General features: G+C 44.2%; 1 protein-coding gene across 2 annotated transcripts in view; it reads right to left on the bottom strand.

Annotated features, from left to right (window-relative positions):
• DOCK4 (dedicator of cytokinesis 4) overlaps positions 1 to 17497 on the bottom strand; it is a 394664-nt gene that overhangs the window by 30340 nt on the left and 346827 nt on the right. For both annotated transcript variants that reach the window (XM_039507024.1, XM_039507017.1), the window contains 4 exons: positions 6358 to 6506; positions 4939 to 5025; positions 1898 to 2002; positions 206 to 347 (listed from right to left, as the gene is read on the bottom strand). In XM_039507024.1, the coding sequence (XP_039362958.1) occupies positions 206 to 347; positions 1898 to 2002; positions 4939 to 5025; positions 6358 to 6506 (483 nt within the window). The remainder of the gene's footprint in view (positions 1 to 205; positions 348 to 1897; positions 2003 to 4938; positions 5026 to 6357; positions 6507 to 17497) is intronic.

Raw genomic sequence — 17497 nt, forward strand, 5'->3', positions numbered from 1 at the left:
AACATTGAGAAGAATGACTGGAAATAGTTTACCTGAAGAAATTATGAATAAAAAGTGTTACATCAGGAAAGAATTTGACTTCTAATTCCAATTATTTCAGTGGAATTAGATCATATGTGAATTTGGCTGTAACAGTATATATATATATTTTTAAGAAGTGTGCAAAAATTAACTGCAGAGTATGATCTGTTGAAAGTATGGATACACTGTGCTTCTGCCTGAAAGATTGTCTCATCTGGCTGATTGGCATGCTGCATAGCAATGGCATGTGGGAACTCATTTAACATTCGCTGTTGGAAAGCCTCCAATCTCTCATAGTCATGTCCTCGGCAAACAAACTCCTTATTCTGTACAGAAGAAGCAGAGCAAGTTACATGAAAATAATTGGGTACCATTAAATAAATAAAGACACACACTTTTAAAAGAGAGCTTTTGGGGATGCTTATTGCACTAGCTGAACAAAGGAAAAGGTAAGTAACAAAAGGCAAAAGCAGAAAACGAATACATATCGAGGGAAAAAGTGATTTAGTCAAAAGGAAACAAATGTAATTGTGTCATATAAAATACATTTTATTGCTTGAGGCATTCTGAAAAATCTAATCATTACATATTTCTGTAAGCCGTGATCTGAAAGGCAAACATTTTTTTTACTAGCTGAAAGTATGCACAGGTAATGTAAAGTAATGGATGGTGAAGGCAACAGGAGAGTCATAAGTCCTTTGAGTGGTGTACTGAATTTTTTTGCTTGTTAGTCCAAAATCTTGCTTTATAGATATGCACCTTGGAGAAAGGGAAGGGATAAGAAACCTTCAAAATGCATCCTTATTGCCTCTTCCTCTAAAGACTGCGCAGATATATTCTGCCTGTCCTGCCTTAGAGGGGAAGAGAGAATGAGGGTAACTGAGCCTGCTCCAACTCTGAATCTTCCACATGACCACTCACCGTTCCCCTGCACTACCAGGTCAGCTTGGCTGTTTTTAAACATTTGTGTGTGCAACATGAACCTCACGTAAATCATCAAATGCCAATGGAATTCCCAATGCAGCGCTGGAATGCTGGAATTCCCAATGCAGCACTGATTGTTTACAATGGTTGTGCTAATACCTACAAGTGCTATGGAAATAATTCTTCATTAGCTTCCTATACCTGTGGGCAGAGGGCACAGGACTTAAGACAGGGCCTCATCTTTGTATAGTAAAGGATTTTATCCAAATTATCAGGAGTAAATATGCACATTCACCATTTCCCAAGCAATAATGTTAAATCAGCTGGGTCAACACAAGGGGAAAACTAGGGTAAAAATATTCAAAGGCACTTAAGTTCCATTTTCAAGAGTGACTCAGGCACTTCAGAGCCTAAGTCTCACTAAAAGTCAATGGGATTTAGGATTCTAAGTATCTAAGCCTCTTTTCAAAATGAGGCATAGATAGCTGAAAAAGTTATCCCTAGTCTGTACTTGGTAAAGGGGCGGTGTTGATTACTTTCCACAATTGCCCCTTTGCCCAGTAGACCCCACCCCACTCCCAAACTCTCACCAACAGGTTTCTGGGCAATCATTAATAAAAACAAAATGGGAGTAAGGTTCTTGAGGAAGCATTGCTCCCCTAGTATCCCATAGCTGATGCCTGATCTCTCATTAGTATGCCGAGACATACTTGGAGCTCAAGACATGTATGGTTTTGGAGGAGCTGTTGTCCACTCTGTGGAAACAAACATCTCACTTCCCTAAAAGAATATTAAGAGGCTACTCCATTAGATAAAACACCTGTAGTTTTCCATCTCCTACAAAGGAAGAACTGGCATAAGACATAATCCAGTTCTCAAGTAGGGAAAGAGATGATGAATGAAAGCATGACTAATAGAATTAGTGCATAAAATTGATTTTGAATTTACTCACTCTCAAGAAAAATGGAAACTTTTTCCCATAAAATCCAACTCTGAAAAACTCTGGCTCCAAACGTTGTTGATCCATGATTTTATCATACAAAGAAGCTTCCATCATCTGAATAAGATTGAGAAAAAGAAATATATGTTTTATACTTAAAGCTTTTACAGAGAAGAGGCTGCTCAGTGCCCCAAGGTATTAGAATCACATTTTTTCAGTTCTAATCAGCAATAAGAAGAACTCTTTTACAGTGGATTGAAAGCTTCCAAGAATTTTTGTGACGTTATTTTCACTTAGGAAGAACAGATATTACCTTTTGTTTTTGTTTGATTGTTTTCGGGTGAAAAATCAACACACAAATCTCTTAGAATAATAAAGATGTGCACATTTTTCTTCTTTAATCTTCCTAATTTACCATCTCCATTCTTATTATATACACACACCCACACACAGACACCTCCCCACACACCCAATTTGAAACATAATCCCAAGTATTTTGCTGATTACTCAAGTATTTAGCTATAATATGGGCACTTTCATGAGCACAGGGCATTAAGGTTTGGGATTTTCAAAGAATCCTGCCCAAGGCAGCTAGGTGCCCAAATCTAATTTAATATCAATAGAAGCTGAGTATCTAACTTCCTTGGGATCCTTTCAAAATTTCAGTCTAGAAAATTTATAAAAATCCCTTCTTTGACCAATATATACAGTAGTTGTTTCACTCAAAATATTGGCACAAAGTGACTTGGTTTCAAAGTTTCCTGTTTTTCTTGATGTGATTCAAGAGACAGGCTCTCTGTCAATATTTTACAAATAGTGATTTAAAAAAAGGATCAACATTAGTCAATTATTGATACAATTTTGTTAATTTGCTAATATTGAAGTCTTTGGGGGGAAATGTAATCGGAAGTAATATTAATTGCCGCCCTCCTTAAATTACTTGAAGAAACCTCAGTTTTATACAAAGTCAGATTAACATCAACAGTGCATATGTACTGTACGACTGTTTGGCATTTCAGACTTTCAGATACTCACAACATAGATATGTCAAGAACCAATTAAACAGGCAAGACTAGGGATGCAGGTTTGTCATGATGGGAAAAAGTGTCAGGTAGCATAATCGTCCCATTATTTGTGACTTTTTTTGTGTGCCCGTGACACACCCCGCAGTGGTGGCTCCTGTCTGACAGGGCTGGACCTGGCAGCCCACTCTGGGTGTTGTGACCTGGCATGCGGGGTTGTAGCACTGGTCAGGTTTGGCCCAGCTGCCCCTCTGTCATGACTGGGGGTAGGAGGAGATGGAGGGGCCAAACTTCAGTGAGCGGCACTGGGACCTGGTGCATGGGGCTGCAGTGCTGTTGAGGTTTGGCTGCCCCTCCATTGTAATGTGGTGCCCCATCCCAGTGACCTCTCTATTCTTCCTCGTCCCCCAGCCTCCCTTCCACACTGGGCCGGGATTAGGGTTGCGATGTCTGGGCAGAGGGGCGCTGTTACGAATGGTCTGTGCCCCACTGTCAGAGTGAGGAGGAGGAGGACGACATGTTTTATTGAAAATCATGGAGCAGTCACAGTAAATTTAGTGACCTGTGACTTTTAGTAAATTTATTGTGTCTGCTCTATGATTTTTGATAAAAAATGCTGTGACAAATCTGCTGCCCTAGGCATTACTAAGGGCAAAATTTTCATTGTAATACCAAATTTGCTGCTTCTTCTTCTATGTGTGGCTCTATCTGTCCAATAGAGCAAACTAAATATTAAATATGCTTTTGAGTTCCTAAAAAAACCTTTTAGTGGAACAGGAAGGTTCTAATAGGAAAGAGGACAAAACCCTCATTTAGGTTCTGAATTGTTAAATTGTCATTTAAAAAAAAATCATGGTTCTCAGAAAAATATTTATACAGAACTAATGATCCATCGTTCTGCTTTTCAAGCAATTAGAATAATGAAGGTGGGTGGCTGCTCATAACAGAGTGATTGTGTATAGTGTTAGCTAGAAATATGAATACAACAAAAGTACAGCTTTGTACTCACTCGTGTGTTAAAAGTGTTTTGCAGCAGCAGTCCAACTGGATGGCTGCCCAAAATGGAAGCATTGAAAATCTATCCATTTACTGTTATTCTGCATATATTCCAGAATACTTTATATATATATACACACACACACACATCAGGTGTGGCCAACCAGCGGCTGTTTTACAGGTAAAATGTGGCTCATGGAGCACCTTTCATGTCCCCCTCATTCTTCACCTACCCAGACAGGGGAGAGAGGGGGCTCGACACTTCTGCCTTGTGGCAGGGTGGTGGGGGTAGGGGCTTCTGCCAGAGATGACTGGTGCCTGCTGAGCATGAGTGGGAACACAATTTAAAGGTTCAGCCCCCCCCGCAACAGCTTGAGTTAGCACCTGCTCCCCTCCCCCACCAGCATGACCCCCTCTTACCCTCAGGGGTCCCTCCCTAGATCTCCCAGGTGTTAGCTCCATGGGCAGAGGCAGCAGCAAAAGCAGCAGCTCTCCCTGCAGCTCCCAGCTGTTTGCCACTGCCTCTCCCTATGGCCGCAGCTCCCAGCTTGCTGGCTCCAGCAGGTGCCATGCAAGGAGAGGGACCCAGAGGCACCATGTGACTGTGCAGAGCCAGCAAACCCTGGAAAAAATCGGGGGTGGGAAGGGGGAGGCATGTGAACCCATGTGCCCCCCACATGCGTCACTTCTGGCTTCCGCCTAGCTGGGAAGGGGGTCTCGGGGCTTCAGCTCTGTGGGAAGCAACTGCCGAGGCTCAGAGCTTTAGCCCCACTTCTGCTGAAGCCCCAAGCCCCGGTAGGTGCACCCCAGCTCTCGAACTTCTGAAGATTGTCATATGCAGCTCAGAGGTCAGTAAGTTTGGCCATTTCTGATATATACATTATAGGGAACAAATAAGAGTCAAAGGTAAGGATTGCATACTAGTCATATTAGGCTTACAAGGCCAAACTTAATATGCTAAGAATCATTTTGTTAAACTCTAATCAAAAGGGAGCTCCTTATTATGAATGACCAAAATGCACCCAGGTACATTACCCTCATCTTGCTGAGATTTCTGTAGTCATAATAGCTCTCGTACTGCTCTGCAATCTTCCTGCATAAGATGATGCCATTCTCCCAACACTGTAGACAAACAGGTTATAGAAATACTCAACACAGAGAGGAATCATGCTTTGTGGCTATTTCAAATAGCTTTCCAAATATCTTCTATTATTGCTACAATTTCCCAGTAGCCAACAAATATGAGGCAGGCTGTTGCCCCCAAGGATATAACACAGACAACACCTGTTGTGTGACAATTCACAATATGTTATTAAAGCTCCTTCTTTGTAGGCTGACTGAACTGCACTCCCAGTTACTGAACACACTTGAACATAATACCCACTGTCTGCAGTACCTTGATAAGGGCAAAACTCCCTAACTAAACTTCTGGACTCTTTGAGGCATCAAAACGTATATTTCCAGAGTTAGTAGATAAAAGGAATCATCTGAGATAAGACACAGTGTGCCACTGCAGAAGGTAGAGATCACTAATGAAGTGATATCCATCTCCTCCAGCACTGTACATGGGATTTATTAGACTGGTTATATGTTCTGATATAAAATGTATTTTACATATAAAAGAGTAGAAAAATTAAGAAAAATATTCCTTCCTTGAATTTTTTTGGGTGGGGAGGAACAATCTGGTTGAAAACAAGTTTTCAGTTTCACAAGCTCAGAATATCCTTAAATTGTTTCTGACTCATTGCTAACCAGCGTTGAACATTAGTTTTAATTCTGCTACTTACAAAAATTTACATGGATATTACACCAGTTAAAAAAATTACAGTGTATCTATCTGTACTTGTGTAGCAATTATCGAGGAGAGAGATTTAATTAAAAATTAAGCAGAGTATAATTTTTAACCAGATAATATTGGTAGGGAATATTTGTGCCAGTCTTCAGACCAATCAGCTATGGTTTCTTCCTAATTTGGGATAAGATTTCTGAATAATGACAATATACTATGGTCACCATTAAAACTTACCAACAGCAGCATCTGAAATATTATTAGTAGTACTTCTGCTGTTGCAGTTGCTATTCAAGGGAGCCAGCCTGGTTCTGTAGATAGAGGACAGGCCTAAGAGTCAGGAGACCTGGGTTTTGGTCCCAACTCAGTCACTGATCTGTGTGAATTCAGCATGTTTCTGTCCTTATGTGGCACAGTTTTCCCATCTGTAAAATGGGGAAAATGATACTATCTTTTGTAAAGTTCCCTGAGACTTCCATTTGAACAGCACTATGCAAGTCCTAATCAACAGTATTTCAGACACCATGTGTGGTAATTTATGGCAAATGCTCACTTTTATATGGCAGTCACTTCCCTGGATATAAGAAACAAACACTGCAAAACTGGAGGGGATTTTACAATCCTACTAACCATTCAAGATAAAATCAATAATCAAACACACTTACCTTTCCCCGGTCAAAGTTCTGGATGATTGTAAGGTGAAGATACTCTTTGCGCTGCCACTCTGTTTGCATGGGATAGTTTAGAAATTCTCTCAATGGTCGGTCAGACCATTCTAATAGCTCATCGTACAGCAGCAGTGTGTAGGCAGCCTCTGTCAGACAAGTTACAAAGTGTTATATGTAAACATGAAAAATATAAAATACCTCAAAAGCCATGTTATTTAAACCAGCACCTACCATAATATTCTCATAAAAGTTATACCTCTGCATAGAACGACTACTTTACCTAAATCATTATAGGGGGAGCTGGTAGCACAAGGTTGCTCTGTATTTTCCACAATAATACGCTGTATTCAGTTGCTTATAACTTTGCCATACTTTAACTGCCCGGGATGAAATTTCCTATGCTCAGGCTGAATATTTTTGCAAGTTTTGCAAGTTCTGCCTCAGGCTGAATATTTTTGCAAGTTTTAGCAAAAATGGTCCAGTCATTACTGAGAATGAGATTAGGGAAAAATATGTTGTTTTGCCCATGTTAAAAAGTTCTTACAACTGTTTTGCTGAGAAGCTCTAGGTCTGCTATGCTTTGGAGTACGGACGTGAAGTTTGGCAGAGGGATGGGCCTGTGTGTCAGATATGTGCCTTTTGCCATCCCCATGAAAAAATGGCCAAATTATAGGACACTGAAAACTGTCAGATGCTCAGTAGAGACTTGTTAGAGTGTAGCACCTAATTTCTCCAAAGATTCCATCTACGCTGGGCATGTTCACTGCAAAGGCTGAGCAGGACTTTCCCTGCAATTGCTAATCCTGGCTGCTGCCAGGCACCTGGACTGAGAGCAGGGAGACTGTCTCTCCTGTGCTCTCAATGTTCCCTCAGCAGCATGGAGAAGGAGGAGGAAAATTCTGATTAGAATGCAGAGGGGTAAGGAGCTGGACTTGGGGGCAGAAAGAGCAGAGGGTCAAGGAGACTGAGGAGAAAAGGGGAAGACTAGGAGCCAGGAAAGGGAGGGAGAAAAGGACAGTGGCTGTACAAGATGACGGACTGGGAGCTGGGGGAGGGGGGAAAACAGGAGAGGAACTGGGACAGGGAGCCAGTGTGGGAGAAGGGTATGTAAACAACTGGAAAACGAGAGGAGGAGCAGAAACTGGCACTGTTTAGACAAGGAAACTAGGACTGGAAGGTGGTGGTGAGTCACTGGCATGAAGAGCTGGGGTAAAAAGACAGAACTTGTACAGGGACAGGCTGAAGGGTACAGGGCAGAAGGGATCAGGGCTGGGAGGAATGAGGGCAGAAGGATCTGTGCCCACTAGAGCACATTCCCCTACAGCCTGCAATGAAACCCAAGAGTCAATATTTCCCTTCTGTCAAAAGTATCAGTGAAACCCTCTGGCACAATGTCTCATTCCCCTCTACTGCTGGTCCACATAACAGTAATAAGCTGTCATCCTCTATCAGTTACTGTTAGCTTCAGTGGCAAGAACTGAGCTGTGGATCTAAAGGTTCTAACCCAGCTGATGATCCCCATAGTGGAATCTGTTTTTTCAGTTTGCTTTTTTAAAAACCTAGGAAATTACACAAACACACACACAAAATTCTGTAAAAAGAACATTATTAAGGTTGCAAAGTCAAACAATCAAAAATTAGGATATGCTAGAATTAAGGTTGCTTGTGCAATCTTCATTTCGCCCTCCTGTATATATGCATTAGGATACAGTCTTTAATTACATGATCACATACTATTTTTTTCCTCTGCCTCATTCAGTGCACATGATGGACCATGCTATGGGAATGCATAAGGGTTGTGAAGTGTAAGAAACTGTTGTCTGTAGGACCCCCTGCTTCATTTGTTGTAGGATTTGGAAGACGTGTAGTGATTGAAGTACAAAGGCAACCTTAATTCTGGCATTTCCTAACTTCTGAGTGCTTGTCTTTGAAACTCAAAAAATGATATTTTAATATAATTTTTGCATATAATTTTATATTTAAGATGTTCAGTAGATTTATTTATAATTTTATTTAAAACTAATTGCTATAAGATTGATACAGCTTGACTTCTTTATTGCTAACAAACTACTAAATCTAAATACACACTAAAAGAAAATGTTCCTTTCCTTTTCAATTTCTATCATGGAAGCCTTAGCTTAGAAGATCTCTGTAGTACAAATCTATATTTGCAAGTTCTTGGATATATTGTATTGTATATAAGCAGGGGTGAAAGTAACTTACAGGACTTACCAATACTGCCGGAGTCCTGAGGGGGCGTGGCCTCATCCGGAAGGGATGTGGCCTCTCAAGATTTAAAGGCCCTGGGGAACCAGCTGTGGCTGGGACACCCAGGGCCTTTAAATCAACCAGGGGCTCCCAGCTGCAGAGGTGGCTGGGAGCCCCCCGGAGCTCAGGGGCAAATTAAAGGGCCCGGGGCTCTGGCCGCCAGGGGGAACCCCGAGATTTGTGGGGCTGGGGCAGGGATTTAAAGGGCCAAGAGCTCCTGCCACTGAGGGAAGCCCGGAGCCCTTTAAATCTTGGCCCCAGCCCGGCCGCCAGAGCTGTGGCCGGGATTCAGAGGGCTCTGGGCTGCCCGCAGCCACAGGGAGCTTTGAGCCCTTTAAATCCCCGCCCCTGCCCAGCCGCCGGAGCCGTGGCCGGGATTTAAAGGGCTCTGGGCTGCCCGCAGCGGCGGGCAGCCCAGAGCCCTTTCAATCCCCGCCGTGGAAGTCGATGTGGTCCAGCACGGCGTACTGGCTCTTGCCGGTATGCTGGACTGGACTGGACCGGCTTACTTTCACCTCTGACTGTATGTATGTGTATGTGTATGTATGTGTCACAAACAATGCAGCTGCAGCCTGCCACTGACCAGCAGCGACCCCAGCAACCGGCCCCTGTGGGCTGCTGCCTGCAGAGAGCCAGCAGGTGCCACTGGGCTGGGTCTGCCAAGGAGTAAGTAACAAAGGCAAAAACCACAGCCAGCCAGCCAGCCAGGGAGGGAGCCCGGTTGGGGTGGGGGAGAGTCAGGGGTGAATGAAGGACAACTGGAATAGCCTTAATGAAATATACAAGATATTTAGAGAAAGTTTTGTCAATTTTAGCCTCTGCACTCTGCGGGCAGGACAAAACAAAAAGAGATCTGAGATTGCACCCGATGTCCTAAGGACATTTCAGGTGTTTAAATCAATATATAAAGAGGGTGGATTGGAATTAAAACTACTATTTCTTTCAAAGGAGGCACAATAATTTCCCTGAATATTCAGTTTTCCCCTCCAATCCCTTTGTGGTTTTGTCTATGGGGGCTATTTGCTTTCCCTGTGAATCTTTAGTCGCTTTAGCAAAATTGCTTTGCCCAAAATAAACCCTAATCATCATGACACATCTTTCCACCATGTTCTCCATGTTTTTTGTGTTTTTTTTTTTTAAACAGTAACATTTCAAAGAGGATCTGCAAGCAGTTTGGACATCACAACCATGATCCTCTGCTGGGGAGGGAATGGGATAGATTTCAACTTGGAAATGGTTCCTGATTTTGATTGTGTTTAGGAGATCCCCTCATCCCAGGGGCAGAAAAGAACTGCCCCTGCCATGATCACACCCCCCCCAACAACAACTGAGAGTGAAATGAACAAGGATGCCAGAAATGGCTCCTAACTCTGGGCACTGAACTGCACAGGGAATAGCCGAGTTTAAACTGTTCTTTTGCAGGCAGCAGCAGCAGGCATCTCAGCCAGTGTCCCTACTGCAGCTAGAGCTTAGAGGAGAACCCCTGCTGGGGGTCAGAGGGAGGAATGCAGAGCCTTGTCTGCAGCCTGGGTGGAGGAGGGGGAGGGAGGAGCTGAGAAACCAATGTGACAGTGAGTTTTCCCCTTCCACCTGCTTTTATTAGCTCTGGATTTAAGCTGTGCAGCCAAATGCTTGTATTTGTTGTGTATATTAGTATTGGAGAGATCCCCTCATCCCGGGGGCAGAAAAGGACTGCCCCTGCCATGGTCATACAAACCCTCCCCTCGACCCCCTCCCCCCAGCTACTGTGAGTGAAATTAACAAGGATGCCAGAAACCTAGCCCTGGGGGCTGAACCATCAGGGAACAGCTGAGTTTAAACTATTCTTATGCAGGGAGCAGGCTTCTCTCTCCCTCCCTCAGTCAGTCTCCTTTTCTTACGTACCGGCCCGTACCAGCTTACTTTCACCTTTGTCAGGGCCAGCTCTAGGTTTTTTGCCGCCCCAAGCAAGAAAAATTTTGGCTGCCCCCGATCCCAGCCCTGGGCTCCCCCCCCGCACCCCTCTGCCGCCCCAGCCCTGGGCTCTTCCCCCCCACCCACACCCCCTGCCACCCCAGCCCTGGGCTCCCCCTTTCCCCCCACCAGTGCCCCCCACTCACACCTCCTGCCGCCCCAGCCCTGGGCTCTCCCCCTCCCACCTGCATTCTCCTTCCGCCGCAGCCCTGGGTCACTGGTAACTCTCTCCCAGGGCGGGTCATTCAGCAGGAATTTTAGATGTGCACAGAACACAGACAGGATTGGTTTCCCATATGGTTACAGAGCGGCAGTAAAGTGGAACAATTTTCAGCTTGTGTGATTGGAGGATATCTGGATCCATTTGTCCTCCATAAATGAGGAAAAGTATAAGACTGTCCTCCATAAATGAGGAAAAGTTGAGGTGCCTTTATTATTCTTTTGTTCCACTCTTTCTTTCTATGGGGAATTTGCCAATGCAATATCACGGTCTTCCTTTTAAACAAACAAACAAAAAAAAGGCAATGGCTGTTGAAAATAGCAATTCCAGTCCTAATAACCACTGGGAAGCATTTCTTGCTCAATTTTATCCTACTTTTTCTACAGCAAGTTACAGTGGATCAGTATATTTGATTTGGGAGAAATGAAATAACACCTGCCCAAATTGACCCTGAGCACTCCTGAATTTTGAGGTGTTCAAATTTGGAAGGCAGGTGCTGCGTGTGTGTGTGTGGGGGGAGGGGGGCTGTGGGCTCTGCGGAGGAGCATGGCAGCATGTATGCAGCAGCATGTCTGGAGCGGCGCGGAGCCAGACATGCTGGTCTGAGTGGCACGGTAAGGGGGCTGGGGGGCAGTCAAGGGACAGGGAGCGGGGGTTGGATGGAGCGGAGGTTCGGGGGCAGTCAGGGGCAGGGAGCAGGGGGTTAGATGGGTCAGGGGTTCAGGGAGGCAGTCAGGGGACAGGCAGTGGTTGGATAGGCCTGGGAGTCCCAGGGGTTTGTCAGGGGACAGGTAGGGGGTGGGGTCCTAGGAGGGAAGTTGGGGGGGGGGTCTTAGGAGGGGGCAATTGGGGACAAGGAGAAGGGAGGCTTAGATAGGGGGTGGAGTGCTGGGGGGCAGTTGGGAAGGGGTCCCAGGAGTGGGTGATCAGGGGACAGGGAGTGTGTGGGGGGGGTTGGATGAGTTGGGGTTTCTGTGGGGGGCAGTCGGAGGGAGTGGATGGTGGCACTGGCAGGGTGGGGCTTCCCTCCCCGTGGAGTGTGTCCTGTTTTTTGAATGTTAAAGTATGGTATCCCTACCTTTCACAATGCAACTCTCCACTCACAGCACACGCTGCAGCATGAGGTCCCCCCCTTCCTTTCCAGTTGGTAGTGGCCAAGGGAATGCTGGGAAATGTAGTTCTTTCCCTGCTCCAGGGCTAGCTCTGTAGGCAGGGAGCTAACCAAGGAACTACAGCTCCCAGAGCCCCCTGTTGGTTCTGCCGCCCCTGCAAATGGGCTGCCTCAAGCAGATGCTTGCTTTGCTGGTGCCTAGAGCCGCCCCTGACCTCTGTATATAAGTATCTTATTAACACCACTGGCATGCACCAAAAGAAAGCAAACAGGAGGGGCTGATTTACGATATGGAAAAATCTGTCTGAAGAGGAAAGGTTCAAAGAGTTAAACATTTCTGCAATTAATGGAAACTGAAAGGTTATCTCATTCCAGTTTTGAGGTCTCTGAAGGGGACACACAAGGAATTAGGACATTATATATTCTACCCACAAGGGGATTAAACGTATAACCATGACTGGAAGCTGTTGAAGGAAAGATTTATGCTAGATAGATTAAAAAGGCCTTTTCTCACCAAGAATTATTAGAATTTGAACCAGTCTTGTAAATCATATTGTGAAGGCAGATAAAATAAATGAGAATAAGAGAAAGCTGCCTGCATCACTGGAAGAAAACTATATAACTAGATGAAATAAAAGTGTAACATACTGGAGTGCTGGTAAGAGAAGGTAAGAGAGTAAACTTTACTTCCTGTCCTCAGGCAACTGACGAGAGTCAAGGTTAAACTAACCTTTTTATGTGTGTTCTTTTCACTGAACATCAATATGTAAGGCAAAGGAATGGACTAGATGAACCTTTGCTTTTCAATGTAAGGACTGTTTCTATCCTTTGTCACGGACTGAGGCCAACTCTTCCTTAATCACGTAGTACTAAATAAGACTGACTGAGAGTCAAAAAAAAAAAAAAAAGGATCATGGATTGCAAATGCTAGAAAAGAAAAGAAAAGAAAAGAAAGAAAGAAAAATCTATAGAAAAATGAAAAACTGCCATGGAAGCATTATTTTGAGCAAAATATTGCTTAAAATAAGAAGTGAATTGTTTAAAAACAAAAAAAATCAGGTCACAATCAGTGCTCAGACTACACTGGACATACATATAGAAACTAGTGTGTAAGGATCCATTGACATGCCTTGCTCAGTGGGTTATTAAAACCTGTTATGTGAAAAACTAAAAGTCACAGTTACGCCACAAAAATCATGTCTGTGGCAACCATATATCTCTAGTTGGTCATTATGCCCAAATTATATGAGAAGGTCCCTGAAGTTATACAACAAGGTCATGAAAAAACTCCTCAATACAACTTCCCAATCCTCTGACACACTAAACATATAGAGGCCAGACAGGTATGGTGGAGTTAAAGAAATCCTCTCTCTTTTGTACCATAGGAAGTCCAAACTCCATGTACCCCACACAACTCCACCTTGCCCAACTGGTCTCCTAATGACTTTTTTTATGTACTACAGGTTTTGGTATTGAACCCTCATAATTACAACGTGCAAGTTACAGAAGAAAAGCCGGCGTTTTTTTGGCTGAGTCAATGTCAGCTGGATTGAGGCCTCTAGTACCCATACGACAGAAGGTCAGTTTGGGATTTTGCAAACCCAAAGTATTTTGGTACAGGGGAAGTGATTGATCTCCTATTTCCTTCTTCATTTTGGACAGAGGCTAATGTGACATAAAATTCGGAGTGAGGCAACTGAAAAAACAGTTACCTACCTGGAACTGTTCTTCGAGATGCGATGTAGACATGTATTCTACTTAGGTGTGTTGGTGTCCCTAGGCCTAAATAAACCAAAGTGGTAACCAAAGGTCTTCCAGGCTGGTTAAAGTTCACAGCATAAGATGCTAACAGACAGCAAGCAAAATGTGTAACTGTCAGCTGTCTCAGCTTGCAGCTGTAGGACAGTTTGAAACAGCAAAAAGCGGCAGGGAGGAGGGGGAGGAAAATCTGCATGCGTTTGTGCTGTGAAGGCCATAGATAAATATGCGAATGGGAACTTTTTTAACACGCTGAAATGTAATATTTAAAGTAACTGCTGTTGGGAAGGGAGGGGTGAGGGGGAAAACCTAACAAAAGGCTTACACAAACAAGGGGGTATAAATGCTGGGACCCCGCCTGCGCGCGGGTGTGCAGGATTTGAGAATGCTTTTTCTCCCTGGCACCTTTTTTGAGCTCAAATAAACTTGGTTTGCTTCTCCACCCTGGTGTGTTAATTAGTGCGACGCACACCAGGCAACGAACCCTGCTGTTGCTCCGCCTCGGGCCCTTTGAGCCGGCAACAGGTGTGTGCATGCCCAGCACACTGGAGCTGGAGACCTTTATCTAGCAGCACCAGTAGGGGCAGTGCTCACATCTTGTGGCCATAGCCCTGCCCCTAGCCTTATACGGGGGGTGCCACCCCAAGCCCCTCCGTTCCTTCACATCAAACTTCAGATGTATAAACTCAGATCCGGAAGGGACTGAGGGTCAGTTGTGGAATACACATCTGCATCACAGAATAACAGTTACAGATAGGTAACAGGGTTTTTTTTAATAGACGTAGCAATGTAATCTACTAAGGTGACCCAAAAGCAGAACTAATAGGAGGTGGGGCTCAGAGTCTGCAGGACTGCCTTCCCAAAGTTGCCATTTGACCTGGAAGCAGCAATAATGGCATAGTAGTTTGTAGAAGCATGCACAGAAGACCAAGTTGCAGCCCTGTAAATGTCCAATATAGGAATGTCACTTAGAAATACCATAGACATTGCCTGGGCTCTTGTGGAATGAGCTCACACCTCTTGAGGCAGTATAGCTCAGGCTACTTTGTATGTTGTCAAAACACAGGAAGTTATCCACCTAAAGACTGTCTGTGAAGAGACCATGTCAGGGTTCCCCTCACCACTCTGATCTCAGTGGGGGGAGGGGGGCAGATGTGGGGACCTGCATGAAAGACCCCCTAAGCTTATATTCTAACAGCGTAGGTTAAAACTTCCCCAAGGCACAAATTCCTTTCCTTGTCCTTGGACGGTATTGCTGCCACCACCAAGTGATTTACACAAAAATTCAAGGAAGAGTCACTTGGAATCCCTATACCCCCAAAATATTCCCCCAAATTCCTTCACCCCCTTTTCTGGGGAGGCTTGAGAATAATATACCAACCAGTTGCCTTAGCAATGTGAGCACAGACCAGAGCCTTTGTCTTCAGAACACTGAAATCAATCAGGTTCTTAAAAGAAGAACTTTTTTTTTTAAATGAACAAAGAAGAATCACACCTGCAAAATCAGGATGGAAGGTAACTTTATAGAGCAATAAAAAGACCCCTCTGGGCTCAGCGTCACAGTTACAAAAACAGGACTAAAACTACCTCTGTAGCATAGGAAAATTCACAAGCCAAAACAAAAGATAACCTAACGCATTTCCTTGCCCTACTTACAATTTCTGTGGTTTTAGATGGATTATATCGGGTATATTTTCAGGAGATATTCTACCTGCTTGGCTTCTCCCTCCTGGAGAGGGAACAACAAAAGAGAACAACAAACAAATCCTTCCCTCCCAGATTTGAAAGTATCTTCTTTTCTCATTGGTCCTTCTTCTGGTCAGGTGCCAACTAGGTTATTTGAACTGCTTAGCCCCTGACAGGTAAGGCAATCCAGTACAGCTGCCAAGGAGGGATTTTAAGCTACTGCATACATAAAGATTGCTACTCTTCCCCCTATTTTCATGACAGACCACTTGACCCTCAATTTGTTCTGCATAGGAAACAAACAAATGAGATGAGGAGCAGAAAGATTTGGTCCTCTCCAGATAAAAAGCTAAACATCACCTGACATCTAGTATATGAAGACATTTTTCCTCTGGAGTTGAATGCAGCTTGGGGAAGAACACTGATAAATATATAGTCTGGTTCAAGTGAAACTGGGAAACTGCCTTGGATAAATCTTAGGGTGCAGCCACAGAGTTACTTTAATTTTAGAAGAGCCTGAACGAAGACCCCTTCGAGAGCAAAACAGATAGCATTTCTTATTTCTCTCGTGGCAAACTGGTTGATCGTCGGAATGCTCCAAACTGCAAAGAGGGACTCCAGGACGCTGGCTTCAGGGACCATTAATGATTCAGGGAGAAATTTCATCCGAGGTGATCCTCCAGGTGATTCTGTATCCCAGGGAAATGATCGGCTGTGGAAGTAACGTCTTCCTCAATGCAAAACTGCCATAGCCTAATCGCTTCCTGATATGCCATGTTGGAGTGTTCTCCCCACCTCACCTGTTCACGTAATTCACTGCACTGGTATTGTTGGTAAGTATGAGTGCCACTGAGCCCATGATGTGATCCTGAAAGGTCTGACAGGCACTGTAGATGGCTCAAAGCTCCAGGGCATTGATACTCAGAGAATCTTGTTCTGTTCTTGTTCTGACCACAGACCTGGAACTTTCAGCAATCCCAGATGTGCTCCCCAACCTATTAAGGGGGCATTGGTGATTACAGTCTTGGTTGGTGGGGACTGAGTAAAAGGAATGCCCTGGCACACAATATCTTGAATCATTCACCACCATAAGGAGTCCAGGATCGGTGGACCAGCCAGTCCAAGGGATGATGAATCGGATGATAGATCAACTTCAGTCACTTCTGAAGAGGATGAAGGTGTAGTCTGGCATATTGGACTAGCTGTGGATCTGCAGCCATATGGCCTAGGTTGAGATTGCAGCTCCAGACATAGGTGGCGAATTGCCTGGAATTGCTCAGTTGGCAGAAATGCTCTTGAGCTCATAGAGTAAAGCAGGGACCCAATGAACTCAATTCTTTGAGTTGGAGCCAACCTTAATTTCCCAATTTTTAGGATGAGACCTAGATGATCAACTAAGTGTAGTGTGAAATTAACATGAAAGAGGACTTCCTCTTTGGACTTGCCCTCAATAACCAATGGTTGAGATACAGGAAGATAAGAATTCTCCTCTTCCTGAGGTATGCTGTTACCACAATCATACACTTGGTAAAACCCAGGGAGTGCAAGACAGGCCAAAAAGCAGCATGATGTATTGGTTAAGGAATCTCTTGTGGCTTGGCAGGATTGCTATATGGAAGTAAGTGTCCTGAAGGTCCAGGGCAGAAAACTAGTAGTTGTGATTTAAGATGGGGAGGATAGCTGCTAGGATTACCATACAGAATCTCATGTATCTGATGTATTTATTGAGATCGCAGAGGTTGAAGACATGTCTCATCCCTCCCTTGGGCTTGAGGATCATGAAATACTTGCCACTTGAGAACGACTTACCAGTACCTCATCTGCCTTTAATGTGTCCTTCACTGAGACACAACAAGCCCCTCATGTGAGGATCTCTGTTGGGGATGGCCCCCACACACAACTGGCAATTCTTGAACCCCAATGAGGTCACTGCACAGGGCAGCCAGTGCCTGTAACTAATACTATACTAACACTAAACTTAACTTAAGATACTCCTAACTACTATACACAAGAAAAATTCATCAGAAAACAGACTGAAAGCATGAGGTAAAAACACCACACAGAGCTTCAGCTCTAGCCAAGGATTGTGAGATGGAACTGAGGGAATAATGGGAGCTGCAGGGAACGAGCAGGTACTGCTA

Source organism: Mauremys reevesii, linkage group 1, assembly GCF_016161935.1.
Source record: "Mauremys reevesii isolate NIE-2019 linkage group 1, ASM1616193v1, whole genome shotgun sequence".
In the NCBI taxonomy this organism is placed as follows: Eukaryota; Metazoa; Chordata; order Testudines; family Geoemydidae; genus Mauremys; species Mauremys reevesii.